This window comes from Muntiacus reevesi, chromosome 12 (assembly GCF_963930625.1).
Source record: "Muntiacus reevesi chromosome 12, mMunRee1.1, whole genome shotgun sequence".
Lineage (NCBI taxonomy): Eukaryota > Metazoa > Chordata > Mammalia > Artiodactyla > Cervidae > Muntiacus > Muntiacus reevesi.
Genome location: NC_089260.1, coordinates 34,965,235 through 34,983,294, shown reverse-complemented (window position 1 = coordinate 34,983,294; position 18,060 = coordinate 34,965,235). Strand labels below are relative to the sequence as shown.

At 38.3% G+C, this 18,060-nt stretch overlaps 1 protein-coding gene across 1 annotated transcript; it reads right to left on the bottom strand.

Moving 5' to 3' along the window:
* Positions 1-1,463: 1,463 nt before the first annotated feature.
* On the bottom strand, positions 1,464-4,517 carry LOC136144972 (fatty acid-binding protein 9-like). The gene is made up of 4 exons (XM_065903064.1): positions 4,445-4,517; positions 2,584-2,756; positions 1,678-1,779; positions 1,464-1,514 (listed from the first exon to the last, which is right to left on the bottom strand). The coding sequence occupies exons 1-4, from the start codon at positions 4,515-4,517 to the stop codon at positions 1,464-1,466; spliced, it is 399 nt and encodes a 132-aa protein (XP_065759136.1).
* Positions 4,518-18,060: the final 13,543 nt, after the last annotated feature.

The window sequence follows — 18,060 nt, the reverse complement described above, 5'->3', positions numbered from 1 at the left end:
GTGTTCCCCATCCTGAACCCCCCTCCCACCTTCCTCCCCATCTCATCCTTTACAGTCATCCCAGTACACCAGCCCTGAGCACCCTGCCTCATGCATCAAACCTGGACTGGTGATCTGTTTCACGTATGTTAATATATGTGTTTAATTTCATCCTTACTAAGGTAATCATACTTCTTAGTTTGCCTAGGACAGTCCCAGTTTATGCTTTTGGCCCAGGTGTAACTACTGATAGGGCCTCTTTCCACTTTTCACTTCTCATTCAGTTTAGATGACAAACTTGCACAAATTAAACACTACCCTCAGGGGTTATTTTTGACTAGCTACTGTCTGGTTTAAGTTTAATTTGCAGCATAAGATATACAGAATTCTTCGTCTTTTTCCTTTTCCTCTTCCCACTGCCACAAACACACTCAATTTTAAAATTTTACCTTTAATTACTCTCTTTCGCTCTAATCCCTGAGAGTACTTCCTAGCAACAGTAATCAGTGAAACTATTAAGCAACTTTATGAAGCTCTAACAAATATATTCCCACTAGGTGTTTAGAAGTCCAGGACTGGCATTTAATAAAATGTCTGCAAAGACAAATAAAATTCTGCAAAGACTAAGTTGTAAGTGATGGTGACAGATGCACTAGCCTGATTATGTTAAATGCATTTATGGAAAAGTAGGATAATGATTGTTTTAAATGTTCTATAATAATTCAAGCACTGTGTAGAATGTTCAGGCTATATTTTATAGCCTTTTTGTCTCTGTGTCTGTCTCTCTCCCCTTCTCCCTGTCTCTCTCATCTATCTATTATTCATTATCTATCTGTCTGTCATCTATCTATCCTATCTACAAGACTTTAAGTAGGGCCAACCTTCTGCAAAAATAGATAGTAATATTGGTTTTCAACACCTATGTTGTTCAAGAGGGATGTTAGTTGCTCAGTCATGTCTGACTCTTTGCAACCCCATAGATTGTAGCCCACCAGGGTCCTCTGTCTCTGTGATTCTCCAGGAAAGAATACTGGAGTGGGTTGCCATTCCCTTCTCCAGGAGATCTTCCTAACCCAGGAATCGAACCCGCGTCTCCTGCTTTGCAGGCAGATTCCAATGATTATAATATATCCCTCTTTGAAGTCACATGAATTTCAATAGAGCACTCTTTGACAGAAAGCCTTAACCTAAATGAAATGGGTCAATTGAAGGAAAATCAAGGATTGCAGAAGTCAAGTGTGCAAAGAATAAAGGGCACTTTGGTGATCTCATAATCACGCCAGAGACAGGTAGTTTCTTGTGTCACCCATTTAGATTGTCCCTAACTCTCAAGATTACACAGCTCCATAACTGCACTTAGTTTGGTTTTATTGAGCAAATTTATGTTGAGAAATTTTTTTTTAAATCACTGGCCCTGAAGCACGTCTTCTTCAAGTCCCAGTTTCCTGTTAGTGAACAGGTTTTCACTGAAGCATACAATTTCTTCACACCTTTTCATAGACACCAGTGCTGACAACATTATTCATGATATATTCCTAAAAGCAAAGAGGGATCTATTAGAGTTGGTACATGATACGTTAAATTTGCTCTGTCCCTCTTTCCCCAGACTGCCTACTCGGGCCGTAAGACAATTGAATGATTTGAAAGGCATGCGTCAAATAGTAGCATCAAAAACTTTTAAATTTAGAGAAAACTCACCACTACCATTTTTCCATCTACAATTTTTCTTTTGATCGTTGTCTCTTTACCAAGCCACTTTTGAACATGAATCATTGAACCACCACCTAGTGTTATGATGCTCTATAAATGTAGAAAGGAATCAGTCAGAAATAGCAATTCACGACATCCTGATGACACAAGATTAGATATCTATTTTTTAATTTCCATTTTGAAATTCTTTTCTCCAAAATTCTTACATCAGTTCTTGTCCTAATTTAATACCATCAAACCAGGGAAGTCTCAAGAGATTATTCAAGTGATGCTGTTTTCCCCCAGGTAAGCAATTCCTAAACTATTTGTGAATGATTTTTCCATATTCTGTGTTATAAAATGACAAAGAAAGGGCTTCTCTGATGGTTCAGCGGTAAAGATTCTACCTGCCAATGCAGGAGACAAGGGTTCAACCCCTGATCTGGGAAGATCCTACCCGGCGCTGGACAGCTAAACCCGTGCACCACAACTATTGAACCTGTGCTCTAGAACCCGGGGAGCCACAGCTACTGAAGCCCAGGTCCTAGAGCCCTAGAGTCTGTGCTCCACAACAAGAGAAGCCATTGCAACAAGAAGCCTGTCCACCACAACTAGTGAGTAGCCCCCACTCACCGCAACCAGAGAAAAGCCCATGTAGCAACAAAGACCCAGGACAGCCAATAAATAAATAAATAAAATGAAAAACAAACAAAAAAATGACAAAGAGAGATCAGAGAAGCAGTGAAAACGCGTTGAGTTTTTGGGCCCTAAATCATCTGCGAAAGAATTAACTTTAGAGATGTGCACTATTAATTAACAAAATAAACTCAAGCTGACTGGGTGAATTAGAACAAACTATGCCTAACTGCCTTCTAGATTTTTCCTGATTATGAAGCAGGAAGATTTAGTTCTTACCTTCACTTTCCGGTTATCTATGGTGGTTTCATCAAATTCTTCCCCCAACTTGAAGGAGATCTCAGAGTTCTTGAAAGAACTTTCAGTTCTGATGGTAACCTTATCCCCATCGGCACTAATAACGATTCTTGGCTTTGCTGATTCTGCAAGGTTCTGGACTGCAACACTCACTCCTGTAGGAATGAGTGAGAAGAAAACTCAATGCGTAGAGGAAACAACATGGCTTCTTAAGAAGTTTAGGAAGAAGTGCTAGCAATCATTTTGGAAAGCAATTCAAAAAGAACACATCCTCTCCCCATTGACATTTTGGATAGTATACTATATTTTCTTTAGTGCTCTCTGTATTAGCTGGTTGAGCCAAACCTCCCAATCAGAAGACATGTCTAGTAATTATACTTGACATTTTAAAAGCTAAATTCACTTTCTGAGACTATTGTGCTTCATCTAAAGTCACTGAGACTCTTATACTTCATCTAAAATCTATATTTGTATGGTGCCTTTCAATTGTATGCTTGAGCTTTGACTCATGAAGTGTTTCAACAACAGTATTTCAACAGCAGGGGGTATTATTACCCTCATTTTAGAGATGACTATACTGACTCCCAGAGGGGTAGAGAGGCTTATTCTAGACGATGTGCTTGGTAATTAGCAGAATTGAAATTTAAACACAGGTTTTTCTAATTGTCCGTAAACTTTAGCATGGCTTTTTTTTTCCTTAAGAAACAAACAAACAAACAGAAAACTTTCAAAGTATCTAACCTACTCTAAAAGAATACGATTTGCAAAAAATAAAAGAATATGACTTATAAAGTTCAGGCTTCTCTTATTTGCAGGTACAATTCAGATCTGGCTGAATAAAGAGGAGGTAGGCAAATTAGACAATTTGGCTGAGAGCCTGGCACTGCTAGTCACGTTGGTAATTGTCCGTTGTTGAACTTGTCTCCTGCAATAGTTGAGCAGAAGGGCCGACTCCCATCTTGTAATATTGATATAGAAATCGATTTCACATTCATATTACAGGTAGATGGAAAGCCTCCAACTACATAAAAGCAGAAAAACTTTATATGTAGTTTTTTTTTTTTATTAAAAGGGAGGTTTCTCTTATATGTTTAAAATTGCTTAATTAAACGTTAAAAAATTACTATTCTTCTAGCATTAGTAAAGAATAGTTTAGTTATTATTAGTTATCTGAGCCATTGTAAGTGATATTCATTTAAACTGGAATAAGAGCTAAAGTATGCAGAACTTACAATTCTGAGAGATGTCCAATAGTGGGAAATTCCATGAGTAAAAATATTCTATTTCTATGTGTTCTATTTCAGTAAAACATTTGAAACTCTTCAAAATAATGTTTTAAAAATCTCCCATGTGTATCAGAACTCTAAAAATTAACCCACTAGAAATTTTGCTTGTTGCTATTGCTCTTTTGAAGTTATAATTTAAAGTAAACCTTGAAATGAATTTAGTTAATAAATTTAATTATAGATATATATAATATATATATGTATATATATTATATATATATATGAAGTGGAGCTGGGAAAAGCTATCTAATGAAATTAACAAGATAAAAAGAAACTCTATCATGAGGGTAGGATGAAGTATTTTCGAAAAGGATATATGGTCTAAATATATAGATAATAATTAAAGGAAGTATCTGTGAGCCTAGTATTGCAAAAAGAGATAATTATTACTAGTAATAAAGAGTAAATGTAGATACATAAACCTTGTTAACCCTGTGAATATACCCTAGGATCCCAAATGAACAAGAGAATTGTAGGAAAATTCATTGTAAAATGCAAACCCAACCACATCACAAAAAGAATTGCCAGTTTCCAAATCTTGTAAAGCTATTTCTCACCCAGCTCTTTCATATATTCATCAAAGTTTTCAATGGAGACCAGTTTCCAGGTTCCCAAGAAGGGCTCAACCATGATGGAAAGCTTGCAGAGAAGAGGTACTCACAACCAAAAGCCAAAGAAACTTAAGCAATACACTGCTACCAGAATCTTAATTTAAAAGACATCTTCATCATGTGACTCTTCTGAAATGGCCAATGGGGAGCAGCAAGACTAAAGATTCCAGGCACCAGTGTTGACTCATATTATTTACTTTCAAATAAGGACACAGAAAATTAGCGTGTTAAGTTGAATTTAAGTCAATGATTATAGCTTCCAATAAACAGATTGGTAACCTCAGAGTCACCTGATAAATATTGTGGAATGGAGACAGTTTTCAATAGAGATCAGCATTTTGAACTATGAATGCCGAGTCAACTCTGAAGGAATAACCCAACAAATGTCTAATGAACACCTGACTGAGATATTTTCCTACCTAATACAGGGACATCCTTGTTTTCTCTACCTCAGCTGCTTTTTATTTGGTCAAGTCACAGTGACAGAGTACTCTCTTAATTATAAGAATATGTGTCCCTCCCTTCCTTGCAGGGCTGATGAATTGATACTACTTAATGTAACTGAAATGTCTACAGTTGATTGGAGTGAGGCGTAAGGTATCATTGCTGTTAATTAAGAGTAATTGCAGAGTGGGAAGAAAACTAGCAATTATCATTGATGGTGTTTTATAATTTAAGCTCTAAAAATGAGGGGAAGCTAATGCTAAAATTCATCTTTTAGGATAACAAAGAAATCTTGATATTAAAAAGAGAGTAATTAAAATATTAATCTTGATAATAAATATAAAAATATCTTGATGTGAAAATAAGATTAGTTAAAATTTTAATCTTGATAATTAATATCAAGAAATATTGATATTGAAGTTGTGAACAGAAGTTTTAGATAGAAATATGGTATTTTGATATCTTCATTCTAAAAGAAAGATGAAGGCAGGAAGTAATTTAAATATCTGGGCCATTACTTCTAAAATCATCTTCTGTAAACCAAGTAATGGAAGTGAACTTTTCAGGTAAGGCCTTTACTGGGAAGGATTGGATTCTGAGGTAGTAGATTTACATGACAGCTTTGAATTTCAGTTGTTTTAAGAAGGCTGGAAAATTAAAGTGAAGAACAATATTTATACTATTGTCTACCTGGGTCAAAATATTCCTTCAAGTCAAAGAAATCTGCATTCAGACCATCTTTTTGTGGGGAAATTAAAAAAAAAAGCAGATGTTTTGGCACCACGAAGTTAAATCTCAAGTGGTATAAAGAATTAATTTTGATGGAAACATATAAAAAACTTATTTATAATACAATATAGGGGAAATAGTTAAAATATCTGGGAGGCAAAACAAGGAAAGAAAAAACCTCAGAGTCAGTTTTAGGGAACTGAGACCTGGACTGAGTATAAGGGCCTTAGCAGTTGAAAGCACACTCAGAGGTGATGCTCAAGGAAACAGCAAGTGACTTGATCTTGCTTTACTGGCTCTGGATTTGTAGGTACTCAGCCTGAAAGATGGCAGGCATACAAGTCTGCGCATGTTTGCTGGTAGGATAGCATAATCAAGGTCTCCCCTTAGTCTAACCAGTTTTGTTCCAAGTATTCTACCATTGATTGATTCAGAAATCAATCCTGTGGCCCATGAGGCAAAAGAGAAAGCCAAACTTCTGCCTTTTATAAAATTCCCTCCCCCTTAAGAGCGAACCAGAGGGACTGTCCCCTCCTTGGCAACTTTTGCTCTCTTGTATGATATTTACGGGCTTTACAGGTGATGTTAGTGGTAAAGAACCTGCCTGCCAATTCAGGAGCTGCCAGAGACACAGCTTTGATCCCTGAGTCAGGAAGATATCCTGAAGAAAGGTATGGCAACCCACTCCAGTAATCTGGCCTGGAGAACCCCATGAACAGGGGAACCTGGCAGGCTGCAGTCTATAGGGTCGCAAAGAGCTGGACATAACTCAAGCGACTTACCACAACACACACACACACACACACACACACACACACACACACACACACACACACACACACACACACACACAAGATATTTAGAACTGTTGTATCCATTGTGTTACCAACTCAAAAATGAGGCCAAAACTGAGAATGGGAGAGGGGAAAAGGAGGAAGAACTCAAGACCAGTTTGTTTCTGGAATCTTTATAGGAGAACTGATGAATTCCATTATTATTTAAAAAACACTGTGTCTGAGTTTTTGTTCCTTGCAGTTTAAACCTTCATAACTGATATGCCTTTGTAAATAGCTCTACCTAAATTTGGACTTTGAAAACCAATTCCAGGACTTCCCTGGTGGTTCAGGGGTTAAGTTTCTGTGTTTCCAATGCGGGGGGTGCAGGTTTGATTCCTGAACAGGGAATTAGATTCCATATGACATTTGGTGTGGGAAAAAAAATTATTAAAAGAAAATCCTATGTATCATGTGATATTGGCCTCATGCACAGCATCTCCCAGGTCTACAGATCCAACAAAATCACGTCCTATGTGAAACTGGTTCCAAGCTGGCTGATACGATTATACCTTAATAGAAGTATATTCTGGAACTTGTCTCACAGTATTGCGAGTCCTCCTCCAGCTGTCCCCTGAGCTCTTTCATGAGTACATCAAGTAAAGAAAATATTTATGATTCACTTCTGAATCCTTGAGAAACAGTGCCCGGTAGATTGCAGCGCCCGGTATATTGTAGGTGCTCAATAAATGTTTTATGAATGAATGACAAGAGGAATGAAATGTTTATTTTGTTTTAACTGACAGTTTCCCTCATCATGGATACTAATCTCTCTAACAAGACAAAGATTTTTTTAAATTAAAAAAAATTTATTGTGGTGAAAATCACATAAGACATACTATTTTAATCATATTTAACTGTACAGTTCAGCGGCATTAGGTACATTCATATTGCTGTGCAGTTCTCACCATTATCCATCTTCTGAAATTTTCCTCACTTTCCTAACATGAAACTCTGTCCTCATTAAACAATAACTCCCCACCTCCCCCACCCGCGGGTCCCTGGCATCTATCAATGTAATCTCCAGCTCTATCAATTTGACTATTCTAGGTACACCATATTAGTGGAATCAAATTGTATTTAAGACAGAGTTTTATTTTTTATTTTTATTTTTCAGTGGGTTTTGTCATACATTGATATGAATCAGCCATAGAGTTACACGAATTCCCCATCCCGGTCCCCCGTCCCACCTCCCTCTCCACCCGATTCCTCTGGGTCTTCCCAGCTCACCAGGCCCGAGCACTTGACTCATGCATCCCACCTGGGCTGGTGGTCTGTTTCACCACAGATAATATACATGCTGTTCTTTCGAAACATCCCACCCTCACCTTCTCCCACAGAGTTCAAAAGTCTGTTCTGTACTTCTGCGTCTCTTCTTCTGCCCTGCATATAGGGCCATCGTTACCATCTTTCTAAATTCCGTATATATGTGTTAGTATGCTGTAATGTTCTTTATCTTTCTGGCTTACTTCACTCTGTATAATGGGCTCCAGTTTCATCCATCTCATTAGAACTGATTCAAATGAATTCTTTTTAACGGCTGAGTAATATTCCATGGTGTATATGTACCACAGCTTCCTTATCCATTCGTCTGCTGATGGGCATCTAGGCTGCTTCCATGTCCTGGCTATTATAAACAGTGCTGCGATGAACATTGGGGTGCACGTGTCTCTTTCAGATCTGGTTTCCTCGGTGTGTATGCCCAGAAGTGGTATTGCTGGGTCATATGGCAGTTCTATTTCCAGTTTTTTAAGAAATCTCCACACTGTTCTCCATAGTGGCTGTACTAGTTTGCATTCCCACCAACAGTGTAAGAGGGTTCCCTTTTCTCCACACCCTCAAGACAGAGTTTTAATACATTGCGCTGTCCTGACGTGCTCATATGACAGGCCTTTCATTACGGTCATCAGACAGTGCAGGGATTCTCAGACTCCTTTCATCTTTGCTCAGTGTTTCATTTACCTTCTCAACCAAGAGAGTTCTCTTCCAGCCCTGCCACTGTCACTACTGGCTTTGGCATCTTTGTTTGATTATTATTTTTAAACACCATGGTGGTACAGTGGATAAGAATTTTGCCTGCCAATGCAGGGGACATAGATTTGATCCTTGGTCCAGGAAAATGCCACATGCCAAGAAGCAACTAAGCCTGTTTGCTGAACTACTGAAGCCTATGGTCTAGAGCCCATGCTCCACAGGAGAACCCACTGTGATGAGAAGCCCACACAGCAAAACAAAGAGGAGACTCCACGAGCTGCAGCTATAGAAAGATGGAGCACAGTTGAAAAGACCCAGTGCAGCCATAAACAAACAAATGTTTTTTAAAAATTATCATTCCCTCCAGTAAAAAAATTTTAATTAAAATGTTCTTAATTGTTAATCCCAACGAAGGAACTAGAATACAGTATTCTGTTATAGAAGAGTTACATATTTTATTTTCATGACAGTTTAAATACTTATTTCTCCATGATCTCATTTTTCCATGCTTTTCCAGTATCTCATTTTCTACATTAACTTTCTTTCTTGAGACTGCTTAGCTATTAAACACTTTTAAAATAGATTTTAATTTTGAGATGTTATATTCTGTTACATTCTCCATTGGTGAAGGATACTGATACATTTAAATATGTACTAAAAGTTACAAAGGTCTGTCTAGTCAAGGCTATGGTTTTTCCAGTAGTCATGTATGATGTTCCCATGAGTTGACTAATTGGAAAAGACCCTGATGCTGGAAGGGAATGGGGGCAGGAAGAGAAGGGGACGACAGAGGATGAGGTGGCTGGATAGCAGCACCGACTCGATGGACATGAGTTTGAGTAAACTCCGAGAGTTGGTGATGGACAGGGAGGCCTGGCATGCTATTCATGGGGTCGCAAAGAGTTGGACACGACTGAACAACTGAACTGAACTGAACTGAAAAGCTACAAAATGATTCATCATACATCTGCTACTTTATTGCTGTACATAAAATAGCTGGAGCTACACTAGATTTTTTTTCTAATTTTTTTTTTATTGTCGTAGAATAGACATAACACAGAATTAACTATCTTTAACCATTTCTAAGTGCATGCTTCAGTGGCATTCACATTGTTGTGCAACTATCACCACCATCCATCTCTAGAAATGTTATCTTACAAAGCTGAAACTCTACCCAGTAAATAGTAGTTCTCCACTCTCCACTCCCCTGCCTCCTGGTAACCACCATTCTACTTTCTGCCTTCTACAGTTTTACTACTGTAAGTACCTTGTATAAGTAGAATTATGCAGTGTTTGTTTTTGTGCGTATGTGACCAGCTTAGTTCGCTTAGCCCAATGTCCTCAAGGTTTACCAATGTTGTAGGAAATCTCAGAATTTTCTTCCTTTCTAACACAATGGTATTCTGTTGGATAAAGCAAAATGTGTTATTTATATTTTGCTTATACATTCGTCCTTTGATGGACATTTGGATTGCCTCTACATTTTAGCAATAGATGAAAAATATTGCTATGAACATTTATTGTTGTTTAGCTCTTACATCATGTAACACTTTGCGATCCCAAGAACTGTATCTCGCCAGGTTTCTCTGTCCTTCACTATCTCACGGAGTTTGCTCAAATTCATGTCCATTGAATTGGTGATGCTATCTAACCATCTTATCATTTGCACCATCTTCTCCCTTTGCCTTTGATCTTTGCTGGCATCAGGGTCTTTTCCAATGAGTTGACTCTTTGTATCAGGTGACCAAAGGATTGGAGCTTCAGATTCAGCATCAGTCCTTTCAATATGGGTATACATGTATCTCTTTGAGACCCTGCTGTCAATTGTTTTGGGTGTATAACCAGAAGTAGAATTGCTGGTGTGTGCATGCTCAGTCACTTCAGATGTGTCCGACTCTTTGCAACTCTAGGGACTACATCCCAACAGACTCCTCTGTCCGTGGGATTCTCCAGCAAGAACACTGGAGTGGGTTGCCACTTCCTACTCCAGGTGATCTTCCCAAACTAGGGATGGAATCCACATCTCCTGCATTGGGAGGTGGGTTCTTTACCCCTGATGCTACCTGGTTAATTCTATTTTTAATTTTTTGAGGAATTGTCCTGCTGTTTTCCACAACAATTGTACTGCTTTACCTTCCCACCAACATTGTACAAGGTTTCCAGTTTTCCCAAATTCTCACTAACAAGTTAATTTTTTATAGCCTCCATCTTAATGTGTGTGAGATGCATCCCATTATGATCTTGATTTGCATTATCACTAGTAATTAGCAACACTGAACATCCTTTGATGTCTTTATTGACCATTTATGTATCTTCTTTGATACAAGACATTTGCCCATTTTTGAATCAAATAGTTTTTTTGTTATCGTTTTTAGTAGCTCTCTATATATTATGGATATTAGTTCCTTATCAGAAATATTACTTGCAAATATTTTCTCCCATTCTGTGGGTCACTTCTTAAATTTTTATGTATGTATGTTTGTATTTTGGGCTGTGTTGGGTCGTTGTTGCTGGATGTGGGCTTTCTCTGGTGATGAGCAGGGGCAACTCTTTGTTGCTTCTCACTGCTGTGGCTTTTCTTGTTGCAGAGCACAGGTTCTAGGTGGTGGGCTTCAGTAACTGCGGCACTGGGGATCAGTACTATGGCCCACAGGATTAGTCGCTCTGTGGCATGTAGAATCTTCCTGAGCCAGGGATCCAACCCATGTTTCCTGCATTGGCAGGGGGATTCTTAACCACTGTACCACCAGGGAAGTCCTATGAGCCACTTTTTTACTCTGTTGATAATGTCTTCTAATGCTCAAGATTTTTTTATTTTCCTGGAATCAAATTTGTCTATTTTCTCTTTTGCTAACTGTGCCTTTGGTATTATAGTCAAGATATCACTGCCAAGTCCAATGTTGTGAAGTTTTTCTAAAAGTTTCAAGTTTTAGGTCTTACATTTGAGTTAACTTTTGCATGTGGTGTTAAAAAAAGACAACAGTTTCACTCTTTTGCATGTGGATATCAAGTTTTCCAGGGCTTCCCCAGTGGCTCAGAAGTAAAGAATCCACCTGTGATGCAGAAGATGCAGGAGATCTAGGTTCAGTCTCAGGTCAGGGAAGATCCTCTGGAGGAGAGCCCGGCAACCCACTCCAGGATTCTTGTCTGGAGAATCCCATGGACAGAGGAGCCTGGCAGGTTACCATCCATAGGGTCACAAAGAGTTGGACATGACTGAAGTGACTGAGCATGCATGCATCCGGTTTTCCAAGCACCATTTGTTGAGAAGATTGCATTTTATCCACTGAATGGTCTTGGCAATATGCAAGAGTTCATTTAGGAGCTCTCTATTCTATTCCACTAGCCCATATGTCAATTTTTAGGCCTGTATCACACTGCTTTGATTATACTAGCTTTGTAATAAAATTTGACATCAGGAAGTATCAATTTCCCAACTTTGTTCTTCATTTTTAGGATTTTTTTTTTTTTTTTTTTTGGCTTTTCAGATTGCTTGATATTAGAATGGGCTTTTCTATTTCTGCAAGAAACATCACTGGACTTTTGACAGTGATTCCATTAAATTGGTAGATCACTTCCAATGGCATAGTACTGACAACTTCCAATCTATGACTATGGGATGTCTTTCCATTTATTTACGTCTTTTATAGTTTTCATAGTACAAAACTTCCACTTCCTTGGTTAATTCTTAAGTATTTTGTTCTTCTTGGAGCTATTGAAAATGGAATTGTTTTCTGCCGGGAACCGGCACACGAGATCCCACCCATGACAAGGTCATGAGGGAGAAAACCTGATGGGCAAGGCAGATCAGGTTTTCAGGGGTTTCGAAAAGGCCAGCTCACGAGATCCACCCATGACAAGGTCAGAAAACCTGACAGGCAAGGCGGATCAGGTTTTCAGGGATTCCGAAAAGCTGCCCCCGGCGCTCACCTTAAAGATGATATCTGTCTTTCTGATGCTTGCTTCAATAGACTACTCCTTAATTTCTGTGACACAGGCAGAAGGCCTTCCCTGATCTCTTTCCAAATAAGAATCAATTTAGAACTTTAATCAATAAGTTTCCCAGGTGGTGGTATTTTATGAGATTATCCAGGGTGAAAGGAGTGTTTTAATTTAAACTCCTTTGCCGGTATTTTAGTTTGTTTGGCAAATGCATTTATGCCCTTGGTACTAATATGCATGACTGCTCATAATACCCTAATCATAAAACAGTATAAAGAACCTGATCATATAAAGGCCCTAATAGACATAGAGCCTTTTTGAGGGGTGAAAGAGTCCTATTAGAAAACATAAGAAAAATTATTCTAAAGGTGGTTATTGGGCTGATGTTTGTTTGCTGTGTTTTGCTTACTGTGTTTTTGCTCTCAATGTGCTAAGGTTGTGTTATGGAAACCATTGTTAATATAGTTAAAGATCTAGAAAAATAAGAGCTTATCCCTAGTGTGGTAACAATGAGATGGTTGTTAACTGTGAGCCAGGAGTGCTAGGCAGAAGCTGCCTCACTGAAGCCACAGAGTCTGTATGGGGTAGAACTCTTAGATAAACGCAACTGACAACTTCTGCAGAAGGATTAATTTTCGTGTTAACAAGGTTATACTTCTACTCTGTACTGTTGCCCAATGAGACTGCTACCTTTCAGTTAAGGTCACCATAGAAACAGAAAATAGGTTTACATTCACCTGACTTGCATAAAATGTTAATAGGCCCCAAGGCCAGAAGATAATGTACAAGACCCTCATAAACAAAGAAGTATGCAGAAAACACCCTGTTTTCATGAAGAACAAACTGATGTAATGTTAAACTATCTTCCCCTTAGAGATGTACTAACTTAGGGTATAAAAGCTGCGGTAAAAAATAAAGCATTGCCAGACTCTACCAGACTCTGCTGCACCCCCGTCTGGTCACTCTCTTCTCTCTCTCTCCCTCGCAGACTTGGCCCTATCAAGGCTGGTCTCACGTGTCTTCTCCCTCTCGCTGACGCCGTTCATCCTGAGGGTACCCCCTGGATCCTGCCAAGACTGGACACCGGCAGTTTTCTTAATTTACTTTTAGAATTGTTCATTGTTAATGTTATAGAAATGTAACTGATTTTTGACTAGTGGATTCAACTTCAGGTCTTTCTCAGGGACAGTTTCTGTTGGTTTAACTTTTTCTTTGAACGGGCCAAGCTCTCCTATTTCTTTCTGTGTATTGTAATTTACTGTCGAAAACTGAAACTTTGAATTTAATAATGTGCTAACTCTGGAAATTAGATTCTCCTCCTTCTCTAAGGTTTGCTGTTTTTTGTTTTTGTTTTCTGATTGTTGTAGTCTGACTCTGTGCCAAGAACCAGCCTAAGGAATAAACTTAAGGTCTTCTCATGTCCTTTCTGACCCTGTGTCTTTTCCTTGAAATACACAGTGACTTTCTAATATCCTCTGTGTATGAAATTGCTTTTGAATGTCCTTGTCTTTAATTATGGCTACTCAAAGAGGAAAAAGTAAGAAATGAAGGGAAGGAAAGGGTGCTGGCCCTTTAAATTTCCTGACAATCATTTGAGGAGGGGGAGGAGGGTGGTGTTTGCAACAATGGGAGGAAATGCAACAAAGGTGGCCACCACCTCTTTCTTTGTCTGCACTTCAGTGATCAGAAGCAGCAATCAATGATTAGAACACATATTCCAGGTATTTGGAGGATAGGGTCTGCATTGGGCTTCCTGGGTGGCTCAGTGGTAAAGAATCTACTTGCAAAACAGGAGCTGCAGGAGAGGTGGTTTTGATCCCTGAGTTGCAAAGACCCCTGGAGTTGGAAATGGCAACCGGCTCCAGTATTCTTGCCTGGAGAATCCCATGAACAGAGGAGCCTGACGGGCTACAGTACATAGGATCTCAAAGAGTCAGACATGACTGAGCAACTAACACTAAGATGGTTTTTGCCAAGTCATTCCACTGTAAAATTAATTAATAAGCAATTAATTAATTTTATAGTTATCTTCCATGGCCTAGCTCAACTACACCTTCTATGCTGAAAACCTTCCTCCAGCACATCCTGACTGCTCTGCTTGCCCTTGGCTTCCTTCCAATCCATAAAATATATCACACAATTTATCATTTAATTCATGTCCTCCTCTATATTTTGTCTTCATTCATTTCACTAAAATTTATTGATTGATCACCATATTTCAGGCATTGTACTAGATACTTCGTATATACATAAGTGTCCTGAGGCTGTGTCAGCCTAGTCATGGAAAAGATGAGAAGTTAAAATGTGGTAATATCATGTTATAGTAAGAACACGTATTTTTCCTGTGGTCATGGGAGGATGGGTTTACCTCTTCTCAGATATGAAGGGTGAGGGAGGAGGAGGAACTATCAGAAAAATTTTCCCAGGTGATATGATGATGTTTGTGTTATTTCTCTATCACACTGAGGGCATGATCATGAATTGTTTCTGTGTTACAAACCACACCTAGCACAGGGAAGAGTGTTCCCTCACTCAAAAACTATTTACTAAACTCCAAATCTGCTATTTACTGTGCCAGGGTCTGGGGACATGGCTAAAAATATGACACAATCTTTGTCTTTGAGATGCTCTCAGTAACTGAGTTTTTCCTGTTGCCTAGCATTTCCTGGTTGTTTGGCTACACATAAACCATTTCAATATTTTATAAATTGAGATGGGGTGGTTGCACAAGTGGATGGATAGATCCATAATCAAATATAACATTAAAACTATGTTTTCCACATAACTGAGCACAGGGAAGTCCACTGATAAGTCATCTAAGTGCCATGTCTCATTCCCTAATCCAGAAATTCTTGGTACTCATAGACTCTGGTTAGAAGTGCTATAACCACATTGCTCAGAAGCCAGATCTCAAATACCAAAAACACTGCTATCCAAAGGCCATCTTGGAGGCTTACATGTTCCGAGTCAATAATTCACAGAAAATGGAGCTCAATGATAGCAGTGATGGGAATTGCATAAAAGAAGGTATAAGTTGGCCCAGTGTTTCACCCAATTCTTAATATTTCCAAGGAGGGAGTGAGTGGCTTTTTTTTTTCATATCTGTTTTAAGATATAGATGGACTCTATGTCCACACATCTCTGTCTGAGAAGTATCTATTTGATCCTGTCTCTCTTCCTTTAAAAGTAGAATTGCCTCTATATTTCTGTATGTGTTGATAGAAGCAATATTAATGAAAAATTATGTGAGGTTCAAAGATGTCCCAGGGAGGATAAATCAGAGAACTGACATTGAAGATATATCTTGTTTCTACAGCTTTAGTTTTATGGTGAAAACGTAGAAAACAAGAAATCGACTTATCTAGCAAATTTACATTGGACTGAATCATCTTATTCTATGCTTCCACATCAACTGACAAATAAGAATTAAATTTGAAGAGTAGATTTTGAAAAAAATCCTTGAATGATCACAGCACCATTTATGAATTAAGCTACCACTTGAACACAGATGGTGTGTGATCAGTTGTGCCCAACTCTTTGCAACTTCATGGATTGTAACCCATCGGGTTCCTCATTCCATGGAATTTTCCAGACAAGAATATTAGGGTGGGTTGCCATTTCCAGTCCAGGGATCAAACACACTTCTCTTACATCTCCTGAATTGGCAGGTGGATTCTTTACCACTTTGTCACCTGGGGAGCCCACTAAATACTGATGGTTTCTGGATCTATGTCCCAGCTAGGATTGCTCTCTTGAATATCAAACTCCTATGTCTATTCCCTATTTATTTTATAGACATAAACTTTGAACTTCAGTTTTCACTTCTTTAAATAGGAATACCAAATCCTCATCATAGGATTATTTTGATAATAAATTAAGTTAGAGCATGTAAAGTGCAAGGACCATAGTGTTTAATAAATATTGATTTACCAAGAATTTTTCTAAACAATTCCTACAAACCTCGTTTTGAAGTCTCCAATTCTTAAGTAATTTCAAAGTGAGAGTTTAACTCTCTGCTTTTGTAAAGTAAATTATTATGATCAGAAAGTTAATTTACCTCTTCTGGCTTCTCTGTATCTTGGTGTTATGCATATAGTGTGTGTGTGTGTGTTTGTGTGTGTGTGTGTGTGTGTGTGTGTGTGTGTGTGTGTGCTAAGTCACTTCAGTCGTGTCTGACTCTTTGTGATCCTATAGACTATAGACCCCCAGGCTCCTCTGTCCATGGGATTCTCCAGGCAAGGATACTGGAGTGAGTTGCCATGCCCTCCTCCAGGGGATCTTCCTGACCCAAGGATCAAACTTGCATCTCTTATGTCTTCCACATTGGCATGTGGGTTTTTCACCACTAACACCACCTATGCATATGGTGCATGTGTGCATGCTAAGTTGCTTCAGTTGTTTCCAACTCTTTGCCACCCTATGGACTATATTCAGAAAACAATAAGCTTTTTTTTTTTTTTTTTTTTCCCATGCTGTGTGGCATGTGGAATCTTAGTTACTCGACCAGAGATTGAACTAGTCCTCTGATAGTGGAAGCATGGAATCTTAACCACTGAACTGCTGGAGGTGAAAGTGTTAGTCACTCTCTTGTGTTTAACTCGTTGCAGCCCCATGGACTGTAGCCCAGAAGGCTCCTCTGTCCATGCAATTCTACAGGCAAGAATACTGGAGTGGGTTGCCATGCCCTCCTCCAGGGGATCTTTCCAATCCAGGGATTGAACTTTTACCATCTAAGCCACCAGGAAGTCTCTAATAAACTTATTTTTAAAGGAAGCATCACAAATAGAATGTATCAATTGCAGGACACACTTTAAAAGATTTTGCCTTCCTATAAAAGCTAAGTATGTGATAGGGAAATTTCATTCTATGTACATGGAACTCCATGGATCTATAGAGGTGCCTCAAAGTACCACAAAGTGCAGAGGAAACAAATTTTCTTTCTCTCTCTCTCACACACACACAAATGAAAACACGCCCTTACTGGCTTTATTATCATTGTTGTTTGTTTTATATATTAAAATTCCAGGGAAATTTTATTTGCATAAAAAATTCCAGGACATATTCAATATCTTTAAAAAAAAATTCCACTGGTAAGAAAAAAAGAAAAATTTGGAAATGACTACAAGAACATTTACATCATAACTCATTACAAGCCTGTCATATCTTTTCTGGAATAAATGTAGCATGTGATTATTTGGACTTACTTCTAGAAAGATTCCAGGGATACTTTGGTTTACAAATAATTTTTCAGGTTAAAATTTATAGCCCAGGAATCTTTGTCTACACTCTTCGTTGCTACCCCACCTCTCTGTCTTGATGCTGTAGGACAGATTTTTGCGAAATGACAACACTTGGACCAGCTGACTGTGGATAATTTCACTACATTTAAATCTATCTTAGGTCCCTGAAAGGGTGTTGCTTGACTATAGCTATGGTAAAGAAGGACTTCCTATTCAGTAATAGTACATATTTGTCATTTTCTACCTAAGAATATGAGAAATTCATATTTTTTTCACCTTGAATTATTATTTTAAAAAATCATATTATACTGGAAACAAAGCAATAATACAATTTCATATTTCCATCACTAAATTATGAGTAAGAAATTGTTAAATATAATGAATAAATCATTACATAGCC